At 36.2% G+C, this 21,334-nt stretch overlaps 1 protein-coding gene across 2 annotated transcripts in view; it reads right to left on the bottom strand.

Annotated features, from left to right (window-relative positions):
- Nucleotides 1-21,334, bottom strand: part of CycB3 (cyclin B3) — a 144,669-nt gene that overhangs the window by 51,501 nt on the left and 71,834 nt on the right. For both annotated transcript variants that reach the window (XM_090412181.1, XM_090412183.1), the window contains exon 6: nt 10,935-11,090. In XM_090412181.1, the coding sequence (XP_090268307.1) occupies nt 10,935-11,090 (156 nt within the window). The remainder of the gene's footprint in view (nt 1-10,934; nt 11,091-21,334) is intronic.

Here is a 21,334-nt window from a genome sequence, read left to right as displayed (position 1 = left end):
CTTCTTTGTTGGTGGATTATAGTATGTGTATATTAGATCCAGGATTCCTTCCGACTCTGACAACAGATACAACTTGTTTGGACTCAAACATGTTCAAAAACAATTAGGTTTGTTGTTGTGGGGTACATGCAGAAAATGCCCAGAGTGTTCTCCTGTATTTTTTTTTTTTTTTTTTTTGGGTGCTGTGCAATCATCATTCCACCATGGCTTAGGAAAATGTGGAAGCTGACTAAATGGTTTAAGAATTGCAGTTCTGGCAGCTTCACAGTCAAACTCCATACTCATAGAACAAGTTTTTCTTCTTCCTCCTTCATTCCTACTGATGCTGCATTGTGGAACAACATTCAATCCCCCGTGTTTCCGAAGGAATATGCCACAAGCCTTCAAATCCAATGTGAAAAGTTCCTTGTTTCTTAATTCCCTTCTCATACATGGTACTAATGTACTATAGGTTGACCAACCAAACTCTTGTGTATGAGCCCAAGATAAAAAAAAACTTATAAGGAAGCTATTACTTTCCGTTGTTCCCAGTGTTGGGGACGGGTAGTAGAATACCCCAACCGCACTCCTGTGTATTGTAAGAGGCAATAAATGGAGACCCAGTCCTCAGGGGTACTCTTTGCCCAACCCCCAGCCACGTTCCCTTTGGCGGTTGGGCAAAGGGCTAATCACCCCCTCCCTGTAAAAATTATATGATTACAGAAACTGCAAATCTGGATGAACAAATGCTCCTGGCGACAGACGTGACTTGAGAACCCTATCTAACTTTTTGAAAGTTAGAATGGGGGCAGTTCAACCTCAATTCGTAACCAATCAGATATTGCCTAGCCCAAGACCTTCATTAATTTTTAATGGCATCTAATGAAGAGACAGGAAAACAAGTGTTGTCACCTTGCGATCCCTAACACAATACATTTATTGTCTGACCAAAGTTTCCAGGAGAAAAAACCCACTTGTCTGTGTCAGAGATCAACTCAGGAACTGGTTGAAGAAAGGCTTAGAAAAAGTTTCTCTAGTCAACGACTAGACTAAAACTTAAGTCTTTTTTCAGGTGGCTTAGTGCAGAGGATGCAAATGCCACTTCCACTGAGTTACACAGGCCTTAATTTTTTCAAAATCTTCCCCATGACTTCAGAGATTAAGAAGTTATTTAGGAGAATAACTCTTAAAGACAATAAATGAATTGTCTGGTTTTAATTAATGTAAGTGGTAGTGAACATAATTTTGTATGTAGGTGAAAAGGATATGAAAGTATTTTTTATTCATTTTAACATGGATAATTTCTGTAACAAGATCACAATAAGAATTTGGATATGAAGAACAGAGACAGGCACACCTTTTTGAAACCTGTAAACCATGCTCTAGAGACTGAATATGGGCAACACATCACTATTTTCTTTAAAATGAACATTAAATTCATAGAATAATAATCAAAGTGTTTGTTGCAGTTTAAAAAATCTAAAAATCTAAGCCAGAAAACTTACACAAAAATCACCTCTCCCTCCACTTCACTAGAATGTTGGTATGAAAACAAATATAAAAGTACATTACAAACATCCAGATCTCATCTATTTCTGATTGTTCATCAAATATCAACCTCAACAATCACTGAAACATCTCAACTATTCAAACTGAACTCTGCAAGTTTTCTTCACAACAAAAAAGTCACTTGCATGTTTGTGCAATCAGGTATCCCAAGCAATAAAATTGAGGTGTGAGCATAAGTTTCCTGTCCAAACTGTAATATCATTCTTCATGGATGGCTTTAATGTACACAACTCCAACTAGTTTTACTTTTCTAATGATTTACCAACAAGAATGCCATATAACCCTCACCACTCTTTCAATATTCCATCTTTTCTTAACCCATTCTCTTTCCAAATAGTGTAGAGGCTAACTTCTCTTAGTAACTCAGACCATAATCTTGTGCAAGTTTTCTCTCCGACAACCATTCTCAACTTCATGTCCTATAATGACTTCTGTGTATTATTGGCATTTTCCTACATCTAATCCTTTCCGAAGGAGTATCCAGAGCTTGGTACACCAATCCCAACATGCAATGCAGATGATCACAGATATAACTTTTGTGTTTTCTTCAAGTCAGATGTTAATCAATCTACCAGTCTGTCTAAAGTAGGCTAAATTGCAGAAGCAAGGTATTTTGTACAAGGCAGGATGGGCAAGAAGAAAAAGTTAAATTTCTAGAACAAGGGAAGGTAGTAGCTGAATGAAAGGTTTAAAAGTGGGATAGAGATCAGGAAATTGTAGAGAACTTTGGCTATTTCAATTTCAACTTGCATTATGAAAACACCAAGGGGGGAAAGGTGAATGATCTCTACAACTCAACCTTTCCATGGTCAAATTGCCTGCTTCTACTCACCTGATCTGCAGGATGCAGAAATAATCTCCTTTAGAATGAAAGCCTTCACATTTCAAATAATGCCAGTAATGTCATTCTTATTCCTTATTACACCCTATTCAAAATTGATTTAGGTTACTGAGTTACAACTCAATAATCTAAATGATGATTGTAAAAATAGGTGAAAACACAGTCCAACAGAAAAATTCAGTATATACAATATACAACACTGATGGAAGTTTTTTCACTTGGCTGTACTACCAATTGTATATTTGGTTTAATCCTTTATCCAAGCGTAAGCAAACAAAGTTTGTGCCTGAAGTATTTTCAGGACTGGGGCAACTAGTGGTAAAGGTCAACTTATCTCTAATCCAGAGAATTTTAATAATAAGGAGTGACACCTTTCAGCAACTGGTATAGGTAAATATTACTTCTCCATTATTTCTACATCAGTATCACCACTTCTGGGTCTGGCTCCCACTGATGAGACCTCAATAAAGGTTGAAATCGGTGTGGGTAGTGGCCTTCCCTTAATGAATAGCATTATATACATGTCAGCAAGGAGATGTGCTTTGCATTATGGGAAATACCTAAGGCAAGTGATGAGAACTTATCCCACCTTTACCACGAGTTATCCCAGTCCTGAAAATACTTCAGACGCAAGCTTATTTTGCTTACACTTGGATAAAGGATTAAACCAAATATACAATTGGTAATATACAACATTCAATATACAAATTCAGTATAAGTGGCTTGAGACAAGCACTCCAAACTCATGCTCCATTCATGGAACACACAACAAATACAAACATTCATCAATAGATTGAAATCTGACCTAGAAAAGGCAACTTTTTCTAGGTGAGACACAACTCTACTTTATTCATAATAGTGCTTCACTATATAAACAACACCAGAGAGGAAAAAATACATTTATTAAAGTTACTAATATTTTGCTGGTTTTCTACCCAGCATCTTCAAGAGAACAACTGTAACTGTGATAAGCACCTGGCACTAAACTAAATCTGCCTGTCTACGAGAATCAACATCATCCATGGAGATATGATTGCACGGAAGGCCTGCCAATACGGTAAAATGAAGGTGAAGCTGTATAGACAATTAAATCTAACTTTCCTGAAACACTGCCGGGATAATAAGGTAATCCCGAAATGTGTAAAATTCAAGCACCGTTTTGTTTCACAAAATGCTCTCTGTATATATAACCGCGCTAGCTATGCATTGCTTCGCGAACAAATCACCGCCATACAGTTTCTCTTAGTGGACATTAACAAAGCTATTCATGCCTTCGAAGATGAGCTTCCGTGCACTTTAAATCATGAACTTTGGTCTATTTTACATGACATCTCGTGTAAGGAGACGTCATGTAAAATAGACGAGAATCTTTTTTTATACAAATCTTTACTTTTTATTTACGTACAGTAGGTTTATTGCTAAAATTTAATTGATCATCAGCAAAGCTTTCGTAATGAGGATGTTTGGGTTGTGTGTGTGATTGCCAACTGATCGACTGTTTTATGGCAGGAAGTGATCTTGTATTTCATTGGACATAATATATTATGAGAGAGAGATGAAAACTCTCTATGAAAAAAATATATATATGATTATATGATTTTTAAACTTATAGAACTGTATTAGGCTTTCATGAAAACAGGAATCTTATCTTAAACTTGTAGAATTGTTTTTGAATGTTCATAATGTTTAAAACGATAAAATAATTTAAATAAATTATTTAATAATAAGCTTTACTTTTTGAAATATATTTTTTTACAGTCAGTTACCCATTACTTTGCAAAAGAAAATGAGCAGAAGAAAAGCAAAAGGTGATAGGAAGCGCCAGTTTAATGAACTCTGGGAAAATGAGTTCTTATTTATTGCAAGTCCTTCAGGAAAGCCGTTGTGCATTGTTTGTGAAAGCACTCTCTCAGATAATAGAAGACACGATCTTAACAGACACTATAGAAAACATCAAGCTGAATTAGAAGAAAACTGAAGTTAGTTCCTGAGTCTGAGTTGCGGAAAGAATATGTGGTTAAGAAAAAGGAAGAAATAAAAAAGAGACAAAATATATTTGTGAGACGAAGTTGTGAAAGTGTGGCAATGCTGGAGGCATCTTATGAAATTGCCTTTGTGTTGGCTAAAAAACACCAGCCTTTCTCTGATGGAGAGGAAGTTGTTAAGCCCTGTCTCGAAAAATTTGCAAAATGTCTTGGCGATAAGAATGTTGAAAGAAAAGTAAAATAAACTGCTCTGTCCAAGCAAACAATTACAAGACACATCGAAGACCTTTCCCATGATGTTACTGAGCAATTGAAAGACCATGTTCATGCTTGTTTTTTATTTTCTTTAGCCTTGGAGGAATCTGCTGACATATATGATGTAGCCCAATTAAGCATTTTTATAAGAGGAAATGATGGTAATTTTAACATCTTTGAAGAACTTATCGGTCTTGAGTCACTTCACGGAAAAACCAGAGGGCCAGACATATTTGACAAAGTAAAGTCATGTCTAGAAAATATACAACTAGATTCTAGTAAGCTCATCAGTGTTTGCATTGATGGAGCACCGTCAATGGTAGGTAGAGTTTCTGGGACTGTAACTTTACTTGAAAGGTTTTTAGGTCATTCTCTACTAAAGTATCACTGTATTATACATGAAGAATCTCTGTGTGGAAAAACTCTAAACTTGAAGCATGTTATGATACCAGTTGTAAAGTATGAATAAAATTAGAGCAAGAGGATTAAACAGAAGAGAATTCAGAGAATATTGTGAACTGCTAGATGTGGAATATGGTGATCTCATCCTTCATTGTGAGATGCGCTGGCTTTCTAAAGGACAAGTTCTCAGTAGATTTTGGAAGCTGAAAGAAAGTGTTTGTAATTTTCTGGAAGAGAAGGATGAGCTGCATGAGGAAAAAGTCCTGTTGTGTGATAAATAATGGCTATTTGATTTAGCATTTTTAGTTGATGTTACCGGCCACCTCAATGATCTATATCTGAAACTGCAAGGCAAGAACAAATTGTTTCCTAGCCTATAAGTAAATGACATCAGTACATTCAAAATAAAATTAAAACTGTTCATCTTCCAATTAGAAAACGGGGATTTAAGTCAATTTCCACATTTAAAAGAACATAGCGAATCTGCTGAAGATAATGGCAACTTTACAGAATATACTGAGAAACTCAGATTATTGCAAGAGTCCTTTAACAGTCGTTTTAGCGATTTTGCTGAAGAAGAAGACTGCATACTTGCATTTATACATCCATTTTCACTTACTGAACAAAAAATCTTGACGATGCCTAGTAACATACAAATGGAACTTACTGATCTCAAAACCAATTCTTTATTGAAAATGAAATTTAATGAACTTCCATCACTCCCAGATGCTTCTGATATAATTAATTTCTGGCAATCGTTGTCCTGTGAACATTTTAAGGAATTGAAAAAATTTGCTCAGAGTTATATCTGTCATTTTGGAACTACATACAGATGCGAACAAGCATTTTCATCAATGAAAATGATTAAGAACAAACTACGGTCACGACTGACTGATTCAAATTTGAAAAACTGTTTGATGCTTTCTGTAACTGATTTAACTCCAAACATTACAAGCGTAGCAAAAGCAAAGCAATTTCAAGTCTCAATAAAATAATTAATGTTTATCTTGTCTTTATATGAAATCCTGTTATTTAAAACTGCTAAAAGTCTGTATTACCATATATATAATAAATCATTTTATGCATAACTGTTAAATATATCCATATTACCATATTTTACAAGGGCTGAAAAAGTGGTATAAGTTTGTATGGCGCATCTTAACTAAAAATGAAGAAAATGACGCATGAACTATAAAAGTTGGCCACCCCTGCTCTAAATCCATCACCATTCCCTACATCTGAGGCACCTAGGAAAAAATTACCAAAATCTTAAAAAAACATGACCTGACCTCCTGTTACAGACCTTACAGAAAATTGGCAACCCTTATCCACTCCACCAAAGACCAACCACTTCCCCTAGACCTACCTGGTGTATACCAGGTCCCTTGCAGTTGTAAACTGTCTTACTTTGGCCAAACAGGCAGGACAGCCAATATCAGAATTTCTGAACACATTCTGGTCTTGCAGACCATGCTCTGGATACATGCCACAGAATACAGTGGAAGAAAGCTACAGTAATACACCGTAGCAAATACAAATTCGAAAGACTATTTATGGAATCAGCCTCAGCCCTAAGAAACTCTCCAAACCTCAACAAATTTGGTTGTATGCGACTGCCCGAAATTTGGGAGGCTTACACCAGCAGACCTTCAGCCCAACCGCCAAGAACACCTACTTAGCCCGTTAGAGGGCACCATCAGGACTTTTAGGAGAAAACAATAGCTTCATCTCTTCATTTTCAGTTACTGTGTTGTATTGCCTACGTGCAAGTGCCTTTTTTTGTAAGTTCCTTTTGAAAATGGCAATGTGACATTGCCGAAATATCGGAAATATTTATTAAAGTGTAATTTAATTTATATTCGTATCTACGTTATTCAATTCCTTAAGTGATTTTTAGTAATACTAAACTAAATCATTACAAACAAATCAATTATAAGTGAAAAGGAACTAATATCTCACCCCATATATTAAGAGTATATCTGAAAAAATAGTCAAAGTTCGCTGCAGTTTTATGATCTTCATCCCACTTTCAAACTTTTATTCAGCTACTATCTTCATCTGTTCTCTTAAAAATTAACCTTTCCCTCTTGCCCATCCTGGATTGTATAAATTTCCTTGCTTCTGCAATTTAGCCTACTTCAGAGAGAGAGACTGGTAGATCAATTAACATCTGCCTTGAAGAAAACATAAAAATTACATCTGTGATTATCTGCATGGCAAATTAAGATTGGCAGATCAAGCTCTGGATACTCCTTCAGAGAGGATTAAATGGAGGAAAATGCCAATATTACAGAGCAGTCACTACAGGCCTCAAAGACAATTTTTAGAATCAGCATCAGCTGTGAAACACTCTCTCAACCCCAACAAGTATGGTTGCATTAATTTGCTAAAGATCTGGAAGACTGTCATTTTGCTACTTGATAGCCTAACTTTGTGGCACATAGAGGGCACAATGTTAGGACACTAGTTCATTTTCAGTTACAATTTCAATTGTTAATGATTCAGTTTAGTGCCTGCATGCCTGTCACAGTTATAGCTGTACTTTGAAGATACCATTTGGAGTGGCCGACAGAAACTTTCCTAGTTAAAACTGAAGCATCTCAACCAGGATAAAAAGTATTTAAAGATCATCTTATGCTTTTACTAGGAGGGAATGCAGAAGGCAACTTTCAACTCAAGTCTATGTTAGTTCATCGTGTGCAAAATCCAAGATCTAACATTATTGAAGAAATCAGCACAATTGGAAAAGAACTTGGATTTAATGAACTGGATAATAAAAATGTGAGAAACTTGCTCAATTCCCATTCAGAACAGTTAAGTGAGAATGATCTCCTTCAACTAGAAGAATAGCGTGCATATGAAGAAGAAGACAAGGAGTGCGAATAACAAGAGAATGTTACTACTCAGAAGATAAATGCAAAAGAACTTGAGATTGTTTTCGATCAGATTGAGCATGCTAAAGAAATTTGGTCTGATGCTGATCCTGATATGGAATGAAGTTTCAAAGTCCCCCAACATCTTGACAAAGTGATCAGCAGCTACTGCAAATTGCATGACAAGATGAAAAAGTCGAGCACGATTCAAGCATTTTTACTTAATTTTTTTTTGCAAAAAAGTAGTTCAATCAAATGTTTAGACATTTAAGAAACTGATTTTTATTAACTTCAATGACTTCATCCTCTAATATAGCCTATACTGTATTTTTTCCCCAAAATTACGCCGATGGATGAATTATAATTATTCCTATTGTTTATTGAATTCGCTTAACATGATTTTGCTTAGCGCACATTAATTGATGGATTAATTAATCTCATTAAGAGAGGTTTTCTTGTAAATTTAATGTCCTCCCCCCCACACCCTGTCAGTGTTGTTTATACTGTGAAGTCCTATTATGAATAATCAATGACATCCAATACTTTCCATATGTACAGTATGGAAAGACTTGGGTACAGTACCTTCTTGACCTTTGCAAAGGCCACTGGACATAACTTTTGTTCATCTGTGCTTCCAACATCTTAATCACTGAGATTGCAATGCTGCAACAACATTTACAGAATATTTTACAATGGATTCACCATCTGTTACCCTTGAGAGTGCAAAAATCACATCAGTAACTTTTTAAACTTCTAAAAACTCACACATCACACAAATAACTTCTTTGGCCTCTAAATATCTTGGCATCCTTCTCCACTCAGGATGCTACTTTTACTCAGCCAGTTATCTGTATAAATTTTAAACCTGTCCAAACCCAGAACATCATTCTTGTTTAGGGCAGTGCGCCAAAAATCTCCGTAAGAATTTTTGCTGGCAATTCAGCTGATCAATAACCCCTCTCTTACTGATACTTCAACTGCTACCTTATAAATGGTCAGTTTCAACCAGTCTTGGCTACAGGTACTTCCACTGATGTTGCTCCACTGAACTGGCATTGATCATTCCTCTACTTTCTACTAGCCCTGTTAAACCTTCATCTCCTCCTCTTTCATTCCACCTGCATACCTATTCTTTAGAAAAGTCTTCCTCACAGAGTGTTCCTGAATAACTGAAGGTTCCTTAACTTGGAGTTGGTAGGTTTCCTCCAGCACTCAATATCAATGGATTCTTTCTTCCTTTCTTTGACCATTTTTCTATAAGTTCTATAATGTTTTATTGTTTGGAACTGGTATTTAATTATTATACTTTTGTCCTTTTCAACTGCAAACATCCATCAGCAGTAGTAATTTAAGTCCCTTTGGAAAAGAAATAAATCTACTAATTCTAAAGAATTAGCATCTGTCCTATTGTATGTTAGAGTATTTTTCTATCTTTTGTTCTATCAGACATTATGAACTGCTGCCATATTAACAAATGTTTCCTTGGCATGTATACACACACAACTGTTCCCACTTTCATAACTGATATCTATTTAGAAAATAGATAACAGGACATACCTATATTGCTTTTTTCTACAAGCAGGTTTCTAGCAAAGCAAGTATTGAACTTTTAAAGAAAATCTGCCCTAGTTGGAGGAAATGACTAGACTTATGAGTAGTATACAACTTTCACTGCTCAGTGAAAAAAACAAAACAAAAAACATCACCATGCTTATTAGAGGCATGAAGTGCTAATGCCATGTTTTGTCTCCACAGTAGAGTCACTAATTTCTGTTCCATCCATTTGTCCACACACATAGTGTAAGTGGTGACTTTGCTTAGCATGCTTTTCACCATAATTAATTAATGAGGAAGCCGTGCCTCCTTCAATGAAGGTATAGCAGAAAAGCAGCTACCAGATAATAAACTGGGACTAAACTAGTTGGCAACACTTCAAGAGGCTTCCTGATCAGCTGGTGAATAATCCTGCTGCTGCTACTTGCTCTGTCAAGTTGTGTCAAGAGACAGACTCTGAATATAGCAGATTGCAGGGAGATATTTTAGTCTGGGCACTTCCTGTGTGGGAGTCATATCTTCAAGTCATTCATCCTGGCAGCATGCTCCTGCTCTTTAAATTTTTCTCTATACTCCACTATCATGGAAGACAGCATCAAAATTACAGTGCTACTGCAGTAAAAAAAAAACTCTTGCAAAACCAATCACAATTTTTCAAAAAACAACAAAACCATATTTCAAAAAAAGGCAAAAATATACTATATAAAAAGAAAACACTTCCACATCGACTTTAGTAGTACGACATGCACCACTACTTACAGGCATCAAACATATCTGTGGTTCATCAATGAACCAAACTGCTAGTATCCTCCATGACCAAAGTTTACCTCAGCTTTCCATATTACATCGTACATAAGGCCTTCCATATGAAAGGCAGAACATGTGATTTCGCCAAGTTTGATATCATTTACCAAAGGTCATCATTAATTGAAATCTTTTTTAAAATGATCAACTTTGACTCAATATCTCCTTGCCTCACTTTGAAGATCCCAAGATCTTGGATCCTGGAGCTCTTCTGATAACTATACTGACTTTTTTAATTATTTATCTATAAAAGTTGATCATATATGTCTAATTAATGTAACAGCATCAGATTCATGTAATGATTAAAAACCACATAGTGAGATAATTTTCTATAGTGATTTGTTTCAGTAACATAATACATCTTCACAGAAAATTGTATTTGAGTAATCATCACATGAATCTGATTCTATCACATTAGTGAATGAAATCTGAAAATCACATAGCAGAGAAAAAATGCTGCCTACCAACTTTTCACCTGTCTCTACATAGTCAAATGATAACTAGATAACTAGGATAGTGTCCACAACACACTATGCAATAATTCTAACAGCATGCCAATTTCAGAAAGATAACCTTCTTATTAAACAAGAATTTTTTATTATCATGTTGCACATAATTACTCTTCTGAATAATATCAATTGTAATTGTGGAAAACAAATATATGTAACTTACTCTTGCATATCTTCGAAGAAACCTATATGATAATGGTACACCAAGGTCAAAATCAAGTGCCTTTAACATGCTCACTTCCATTTCCAGTAATTCCTTTCTGCTGTAACTATCATCACAGATATATAGAAAATCATCCACTATAGGTGGACAGCGTTCCTAAAAGGTAAACTTTTGATTAAATTATTCAACTATGTGACCAGAGTAAAGTGAATGTTAATGTATTTGATATTCAAATTTTTGTGAAATAGTTGTATTTTAAGCAGGTTGCATTCACAGAAACTTCAAATGTACGTGGCAGTTTACGATGAAATAAACTTTTACCTAACAAAACATTCAAGGTAAGATTCTGTTAACTGTCAATTCACTATATATTATTTGAAGATGCAAGTATTTCAGCTGAAGAACTTTCAGTATTTATTACAAGAGAGAGTTTATATAACAATGATTTGTATTAAATTTCATGGATTTTTATCAAATAATTATAAGTATATCATTTTAGTGGTACATATATAAAAATTTTAATAATTAATACTAAGTCCAGAATACTACAAATGGATAGAAGCAAATTCAGTTAATGATTTGTCAGCTGTTACACACTATATATAGTCAACTTATGACATATGCAAATTACAACCACTCATACTTACAAAGGCCACCCATTAACACATTCACCAAATACCATCTTACTCCTGCAACCCAAAGAAGATAGCAATAATACTCTGTTCAAGCTATTTCTGCTACTGAGAGTGAAAAATCCTCAGATACTTTTGAAAGGAATATGTCCTGCAAATGTAGCATGGAGTGATGTGACAGTAGTGTTTGAATGGAGCTTGGAAGAAGTGATGAAAATATATTCATTCACAGGGTTTGACAGCCTTACAAACGATTGGTGACAAGATAGCACTAATTGAAGAGTTGGAGGCTGACAATGAAGATGTAGAGCATTCGCTGGAAGTTGTGAAAGTAAAATTAATGGAAGTTTTTTTTCATTTGGCTATGCTACCAGTTATATATTTGGCTCAATCCTTTATCCAAGTGTAAGCAAACAAAGTTTGTGCCTGAAATATTTTCAGGACTGGGGCAACTGATGGTAAACGTGGTATAAGTTCTGATCACTTCTGTTTGTTTACACTTGGATAAAGGATTAAACCAAATATGTAACTGGTAGCATAGCCAAGTGAAAAAACTTCCAACAACTATCTCTAATCCAGAGAATTTCAATAATAAGTGTTGACACTTTTTGGCAACTGGTATATGGTGATATGACTTTTGCATTACTTCCACCTTGATCATTCTTACTTCCACCTATATCACCACCTCTGGGTCTAGCTCCCACTGACGAGACCTCAATAAAGGTCGAAACCGGTCTGGGTAGTGATCCTTTCCATAATGCATAGCATTATATCTACCCATAAGGATATGTGCTTTGCATTATGGGATACTAAGGAAGTGATCAGAACTTATACCACCTTTACCAGAAGTTGCCCCAGTCCTGAAAATATTTCAGGCCCAAACTTTTTTTGCTCACACTTGGATAAAGGATTAAACCAAATATGTAACTAAGTAACATAGCCAAGTGAAAAAACTTCCATCAACTATCTCTAATCCAGAGAATTTTAATAATAAGGTGTGACACCTTTTGGCAACTGGTATAGGTAAATATGAATTCTCCATTACTTTCACCTTAGTATTACCACGTCTGGGTCTGGCTCCCATTGATGAGACCCCAATAAAGGTCGACACCAGTCTGAGTAGTGGCCTCTTTCCTTAATGCATAGCATTACACATGTCTGCAAGGAGATGTGCTTTGCATTATGGGAGATACTAAGGCAAGTGATGAGAACTTATACCACCTTTACCACGAGTTTTCCCAGTCCTGAAAATTCAGGTGCAAACTTTGTTTACTTACACTTGGATAAAGGATTGAACCAAATATGCAACTGGTTGTGAAAGAAAAGCTCATAAACAAATACCTTACGAAGCCAGAAATTTGTAAAAAGAAAGGGAGGAAAAAATAGAAAAAAAAAAAAAAAAAAAGGAAAAGAGGAAGCAGACTCTGCAAAAAAGTTTAGATAAAAAAAATCTACATAGGTCCTATTGTAATAGGGCAATTCAGTTGTTTGAGAATAAGGATCTGAAATCTGAAAACAAACCCCAACTCAACATCACCAGAGTTAAAGATCGGTACTATCAACGTAAGAAGCCTGAATGGCAAAGAAATGGAGCTAGCTGAGGAATTAGATAAGTACCAGATCGACATAATAGGGGTGACTGAAACAAAAAAGACCAAAACTGGTGAGATCTTTCTGAGCAATAAATACAAAATGTTATATTCAGGCAATGACAATCAAGGAAAAGAAGGAGTAGCCATAGTATTCAACACAAAATACGAGGCTAATCTTCTTGAATGGCAGTCAGTCTCAAGTAGAGTAATGTGGGCAAATATGAGAATGGGGAACTGGACAATGAGACTTATTTGTGCCTATGGTCCCACAGAAGGTTCTACTAAGGTAGAAGTGGAGGAATTTTTTGAGGCTTTAGAAAAAGCAACTGACACAATGAAAAAGGAAAAGTTGGTCCTTGTTGGGGATCTAAATAGTAGAGTAGGAAATGATTGTGAGACATACAAAAATATTTTGGGAAAATTCGGAGAAAAGAGCAAAGCTAATAATAATGGCAAATATCTGTTGGATTTCTGCTCAGAACATGGACTGGTTATTACTAACACCATGTTCCAACATAAAAATGTGCACAAATTCACATGGAGAGAAGAGGCTAGGAATAAGAAGAGTCTCATTGACTATGTTATTGTTGATAGTGATGTTTTCTCCCTGGTGCAGGACACCAGAGTGTACAGAGGATTTGAAATTGGAAGTGATCACTATTTAGTCTTGAGCAGGATAAAATTGAATTTCATATTGAAAAGAATAACTTGTAAGAAAGTTTTAAAGCGAATAAAAGTTGAGCAGCTCTCAGATGTGCACTGTAGACTAAAATACAGAAATATTATTGAAAAGAAAATGAAAGAGTTTGAGAACAGGAATCAAACCTTGGAGATTCAGTGGCAAACTCTGAAAGAAACATTGATTGATTCTGCCAGAGAGGCATGTGGTGAGGTTGTGTGCAAGGATAAAAAAATCAGAACTCGCTGGTAGACACAGCAAGTTAAAGAGGCAGTGAATGAAAAGAAGAAAGCATATCAAAAGTTCCTGGCAAATAAGTCAGCTTTTACTCTTACAGAATACAGAGACAAATGTAAGAAAGCTAAACAGTGTGTAAAACTAGCTAAACAAAAGTCATGGGAGGACTTTGGCAAGAATATAGAAAATAAATATCAAGAAGGTGGCAAAATATTTTGGAGGTTGTTGAAGAAGCTTAGGAATGGAGGAAAGAGTGCGGTAAAAGGAATTAGAGATGATAAAGGTGAAATGAAAACAGGAGAAAAAGATATCCTTGAAGTATGGAGTAATTACTTTGAAAAACTGCTAAATGAAACAAGCAGTGATGACAGCACAGTGATAAAAAACACTGACCAGGCATGCAGTCAGGAATACATATCCATACTTGAAGTAGAAAAAGCCATCAAAGGCTTGAAATGTGGAAAGGCAGCAGGAGTAGATGATATTCAACCAGAAATGCTGAAGTATGGTGGTGGTATAAGAGTCTTACAGTGGCTGCACTGCATAGTTCAGAAAACCTGGACAGAGGGACGAATTCCCGATGATTGGAGTAGAGCTCTCATAGTACCCATATATAAAAAGGGAAATAAAACTGAATGTGAGAATTACAGAGGTATTTCCCTACTGAGTGTTCCTGGCAAGATCTATGCAAGTATACTTGAGAAACGGTTGAGAAGAATTGTGGAAGAAAAGCTTGGTGAAGAACAAGCTGGATTCAGGCCAAATAGAGGCTGTCAGGATCAGATCTTCACTTTACGACAAATAGTTGAGAAAGCATGGGAATATAACAAAGATCTGTATTTAAGTTTTGTCGATTTGGAAAAGGCATATGACAAGGTGCCAAGAGAGAAGCTATTCAATATGCTGCAGTTATATGGTGTCAATGGAGCATTATATCAAGCAATACTTAGTCTTTATTTGAGTTGTGAGTCAGCAGTTAGAATTGAAGGAAGTACAGGAAGATGGTTTAATGTTAAATCTGGTGTGAGACAAGGATGTACATTATCCCCTCTGTTATTCATTATCTATATGGATCACATTATGAAGGAATGTGGTATTAAACCTGATATCAAAATTGGAGATGTTAATGTCAGCTCTTTGCTTTATGCGGATGATGTTATACTTCTAAATAAATCCGCTACAAGTCTGCAAGATTCTCTGACTAAATTGAATAGCTGTTGTAATAGATATGGTATGAAGGTCAGCAATAAAAAGACAAAGACAATGAAAATAGGCAGAATCATTGAAAATGTCACCTGTGTTGTGAATGGAGAACCTGTGGAACAAGTAAAACATTTCAGCTACTTAGGCACAATTTTTACTGAAGATGGTAAACTAAATATAGAAATAGACAACAGAATCAGCAAAGCTGGTATCGTGGGAAGTCAATTGAATAAATTCATATGGAATAAGAAAGAAATTAGTCGGAACACTAAATTAGCTGTATACAAGACTGTGTTCAAACCAATTTTAACTCATGGATCTGAGAGCTGGGTCAGAAGTAAAACACTTGACCAAAGACTAGAGACCGCAGATATGAGAGTCCTGAGAAAGATTAGAGGCGTGAACAGATGGCATCAATGGCAATATCATATTAAAAATGAGGATATTAGGAAAGAACTTGACATTGTCAGCATCCAGGAATGCGTTAGCAGAGCTAATCTCAGATGGTATGGTCACTTAAATAGAATGGGAGAGGAAAGATTAGCAAAACAAGTGTTCTCTGCCAGGTTGGCAGGAAAACGACCCAGAGGAAGACCAAGATATAGGTGGATTGATACGGTACAAAGTGCCTTAGACGATAGAAATATAAGATCTGATAATGTTGGAGTCTTGACAAGTAACAGACTGATTTGGAGGAAAATTGTAGATAGGAAGTTAGTAATGATGTAATTTTTTCATGTAGTACTGTCATATCCTGTACACCCCTTGAGGGTACATGGCAGGAATTTGATGATGATGATGATGATGAGAATAAGGATCACAAAATGGAAAGATTTAGCAAAGTAGACAGAATGGTGCAAGCTGCAACTGCTTGCTACAGAGAAATTTATGCAGAAAAGAAAACTGTGAAACTAAGTTGGATGTAATGTAAAAATTTTTGAAGAAATCATTCCTGCTGTCAACCCAAGCTCCAAAGATGAGAGTAGACTTCCACAAGTTGCACATCTGGTCAACCATCCTCAGAATACTTTGTTGCAATTCCTAAATATGACGAATTTGTTTTTGGTTACCTAGCCTCCCTTTCTCTTCTGATGAACTGCCCAATTAATAAAGAAGCTTTTGCTCCATGTGTTTCCATCTGATTATTTTACTTTTAAGTACATAAAGTTCTCAGTCTTGTGTCCTTTGGCACTACAAGGATGAATGGGACAACCTCCATGACTTCAATTCCTCCTTCCCATAGTCTAGCTTTAGTTCTTCTGACCCAAACACCTGCTAAGGCCAAATAACAGAAACTATCCTTACAGGAATAAAGGCCTTCATCCATTATTTCAATCCAAATTCACAGCCACCATCCAAGCCTTGGTTCTCAAAAAAGTGTGCCAATGCAAAAAAAGAAAAAAACTTCTGCATGCCATGAACGGATCAAGACCAAAACCCCAGCTGCTCACTCTGCCTATATTGTAGCTTGCAAGAGCTGTTAAAATCATTACCAAATCCAAATCAGATTCTGAAAAGGCCAAATGCTGCCAACTCGCCTCCTGCACAAATGGCAGTTGCTCATTCTGGTCCCTTGCAAACGTTGCACTCAGTGTAATTTTTGCACACTCAGGTTTCTGCCACTCTCACATCCAGATGGTACTGTAGCTACCTTACCTAAAGACAAAGCCAACTTACTGGCATCAGTCTTCTCTTCCAATTCTTGCACTAATGACCTGGGCAAAGTTCCCTCCACTCCACCAAGAATTGCTCTCTCCACATCACCCTTAGCTTTCTGCAAGAAAGAAATCTAAAGAATCTTTAATAACCTGAACACAAACAAGGCATCTGGTTCTGATGGTATTCCACCTAGCGTGTTAAAAACTTGTATCCCAGATTGAACACCTATTCTATATCCCCTCTTCAATTTATGTTATTCAATTGGCATCTATCCCTACAACAAGGAAACAGGCCAACATCCAGCCTATCACAAAGAAAGGTGATTAAAAGTCAACCAACCAACTGCTTTCATTTCTGTCCTCTCTAAAATTACGGAGAAGATCATCAACAGCCAACTCTTGAACCACCCAGAGACCTACCAACTATTAGTGATCAGCAGTATTGATTCCACCACTCACAATCTACAGATGATCTAGCTTTCACCACCCACCTCTGGAATCAAACCATGAAAACATTTGGAGAAACTTACAAGGTTGTCTGGACATTTCAAAGGCATTTGATCAAGTTTGGCAGTGCTCTGCTTAACAAGCTGCCTTCCACACTCGGCAACAGGATTGCCAACTTTGTCACTAGTCACTCACTACATGCCATGGTGGACAGTTTCCTCTCATCAGATTTCCCAACAATGCAGGAGGACCCCAGGGTTCAATTCTTTCACCCACTCTTTTCCTCATGTATATAAATCCTCCTTTTCATTTGACAAACCTTGCAGTGCTCAAGTATTTAAATCTTCAAGATCCACCATGACCAGTGGCCTGAATTCTGATCTCCTAGCCATATCCCAATGGACAACCTTGTAGATTTCCTGTCACAAGAAAGAGCTTGCATCCCTCCACCTTATCTTCAATGATACTTGGATACACAAAACATAGAGTTCCCTTCTTGGACTGACCTACACCGTCAATCTTTCCATGCACAAACCCATTTCAACAATAGTTTCTGCAGATGTCAAAAAACTTGTGCTTTTTCATACAAGACACTGCATTACACCTTCACAGCTGTTAACTGTATACATATCCCATCTAAAATTGCTTGCTTCTATCCAAAAGAGGGCAATCCAGCTAATTAATTAGTTCTGCTGAACAGGATCTACAGAAGTATCTGCAGAAAAAAAAAAGCCTGTGAAGGGAGGAGAAACATCAATTATTGTTTTGAAAATAATGGATGTTTCAATTATTTTCAAAAACATGATAACTGGAAGGAAATCTCCATATAGTCATATAAGGAACATGGGGAACCAATGGGAGCCGATGCAATATCCAATTATCACATTTACGCTGTGTATCTTGTTAGTAGATATCCACCTGTATACTGACAAAATGATTAAGAACAGATTGGAAATTTGGGACTTAGATGACCAAACTGTATCATGCAATAGCTTAAACTGGAAGCAAACATGATGGCATAACACAATGAAATGTTGTGATGCTGAGGGAGTAGCCTAATGAAACAAGGTCTCTCTCTGCTGTTTTCAACATAGAACAGGTAGTGACCAGTGAATAGTCAAGCTACTCAAACATAATGTCATAATGTCAAAAGAATAAAAAAAAAAGTCACCAGCAACGTAAAAAGCACTGAAAGAAAAGAAGTGGAACTGTCAGAAGAATGAGAGAAATGCCATATTGACATAATCAGTTACCAAAATGAGACAAAAACAGATTAACTTCTAAATTCTTTAAGCCAGACTATTCAGAATAACTTTTTGTTTTGAAAGTAATTTTAAAACTTTCATTTGCATAAATGACAAATTAATGCTTTATATAAGTCATTTAGACACACTTAAAATATAAAAATCATTCAGACAATGATGATCTGGAGAAAGGAGGGATTACCTATAATATTTAATACCAAACATGAAGAAAATCTTGAAAGGCAGCCATCAGCCTATTATCCCACAGAAGGTTCTGCTAAGGAAGAAGCGGAGGAATTTTTCGAATCATTAGAGAAGATAGAAAAAGGAAAGGTTGATCCTTGTTGGAAATCTAAAACAGCACAGTAGGAAATTAATACCAAACGTTTTGGGAAAAATTTGGAGAAAATAAAATAAAAAAAAGCTAATAACAATATTAAATACGTAGTGGATTTCTATTCAGGAAGATGTCATTTCTATGTTCCAACATAAAAACATACACAAATTCAGATGGAGAGAAGACATAAGATATAAGAAAAGCCTAATTCAACTACCAATTTCTTTAATAAGAGTGTACGGGGAATTTGAAAACTGAATCTGAGAATTCTTTCTGCATGGTAAGTTGTGTAGCATAGCACATGGCACCAATGTGAAGCAGAATAATGGCATACAATGCATCATTGTTTAAAAAATTCAACCAAAGGGACTTCATATGTTATAATGTCTGCAAGATGTATGCAAAGGCAAATGAAATTTGGTTTGAAAGTGTGCTGAAAAATGCTATGAAAGTTAGTCAAAAATGCTGATCAGGTTACGAGATTGAAATGGTGGACAGAACAGAGAATGTCTGTGAGATATATACAAAGACAAATGAAATTTGGTTTGAAAGTGATAGTGGTGGGAAAGTGTGCTGAAAAATGCTATGAAAAAAGTGAGGGTCAAAAATGCAGATCAGGTTACAAAATCGAAGTGGTGAATTGAACAAAGAATACACGTGAAAATGTCTGTGAAGGTACAACAGCAGATAGGATTGAAACAGAGGTTAAAGTTAACAGAACAGAGAGAGAGGGAGAAAAGTGGGAGCAGCAACAAATGCAGAAATGTCTGGCAATTGGGTCAAATGAAATTAGAAATGAGTGTGAGAAAATAGAAATGAATGCTTGGCTGAGAAAGAGAGAAGGAAAAATTAAGGAGTGAGTCTTGTATGGCAATTCTATCCTAAGAGGTGTAACTGGTGATAGATTGAAAAAATCGTGCTTACCAGGTGCACAAATTAATGATGTTAGTGAGGCTATTAGAGTGCAAAAGGATAAAGTGAAAGAGATGATCATTTTGGCTGGAACAAATGATTTGAAAGGCGAAAAGTACGGCATGAGGGGGATATGAAAGAATTAACGGAAGAAGAAAAATAAAAGAGTAAGAAATTTAAGATAGTGAGTCTGTTGCCACAGTATGACAGACTAGAGCTGAGAAGAGGGGGGGTCATAATAGCAAATGACTCAATGTGTAGGTAATGCATGAGGAATATTGTGGAGAATGTAGATGAGTGAAGTGAGTTTGATGGGTGAAATGACTTATACAAGAAAGATGGTTTGCATATGAATGGATTTGATGTTCAGAGCCTGGAAAAAAAGTGTTGATGAATAAAGTGAAAGTGGATGTGCAAAATCAGTAAAAGCTGGTGAGTGCATATCCACTCAACAGCTTTTATGGAAAAAGCTGTTGAGTGGATATGCAGATATCAGAGACAGTTCAGTGTGGGAATGTGCATAAAATGCATAAGTTAGTACCACTGGTAACAAACATGAATGGGATAGTTAGTATAAAGCATCAAGGACAGTAGTGGGACACTTATGCCAGGAGCATTCAGAATGGGGGAGGGGGTTTGGCATCGGTTAGTTCGTCCTGGCCAAAGGTTACTGGCATTAGTGAGGGCCAACAGAAGATGAAATAGTTAGTGGGATAGATTGTGAAGAGTATAGTGCAATGTTTTCCAAAGTGGGATGTACGCCCCACAGGGGGCAATTAGAAAATGATGTTGTATTCGCTACCTCACTGATATAGTAAAAAAAATCACCATTGTTGGTGATAAATTATCGATGTTCCAACTCTGACTTTTCAAGAAAAAAAGCTGGCAACACTAGTACAGCAGTCAACAAAAATACTTTGCGGTGTAAGTATGTTAAGATTAGATTATAGCATCCATCAGTTCTGAAAAGTAAACAGTGCCAATTTCTTCTTCTTCTTCAGTCCACTGCTGGACGAAGGTCTCCGATATGATTTTCCAGATCACTTGGTTTTCTGCTTCTCCCATCACTCACTCCTGCAATTTGTTCCAGTTCATCTCTCCACCTTCTTCCTCTTTGTCTTGTTCCATCCATTGGTCTCCACTCTCTCGTTTTGCTAGTCCATCTTCCGTCACTGCATCTGTTATAAATTTCTATTAATTTCCTTCTATAATTCTCACATGCATACAGTATACTTTATAAACCTATTTTTTCTTTTCAGTTGCTAATCATAAAATGAGCAGTTCAAGTAAAAAAAAATTTGTGAGTACACCTAAACCTCTTTTTACACGATAGATACATTCCTAAAAATTGTGTGTAAAAAGAACTACTGACTCCATAGAAAAAGTGAAGATTGGTTCCAAACCTGAAATATAAGCAAAATAATGAAAACAACAAACATTAAATTCGTTAGGATCATAA

The sequence above is a fragment of the Typopeltis vanoorti genome, chromosome 22 (genome assembly GCF_054136105.1).
Source record: "Typopeltis vanoorti isolate ZY-2024b chromosome 22, IOZ_Tvanoo_1.0, whole genome shotgun sequence".
NCBI classification, from domain to species: Eukaryota; Metazoa; Arthropoda; class Arachnida; order Uropygi; family Thelyphonidae; genus Typopeltis; species Typopeltis vanoorti.
This window is presented reverse-complemented; position numbering and strand designations above follow the sequence as displayed.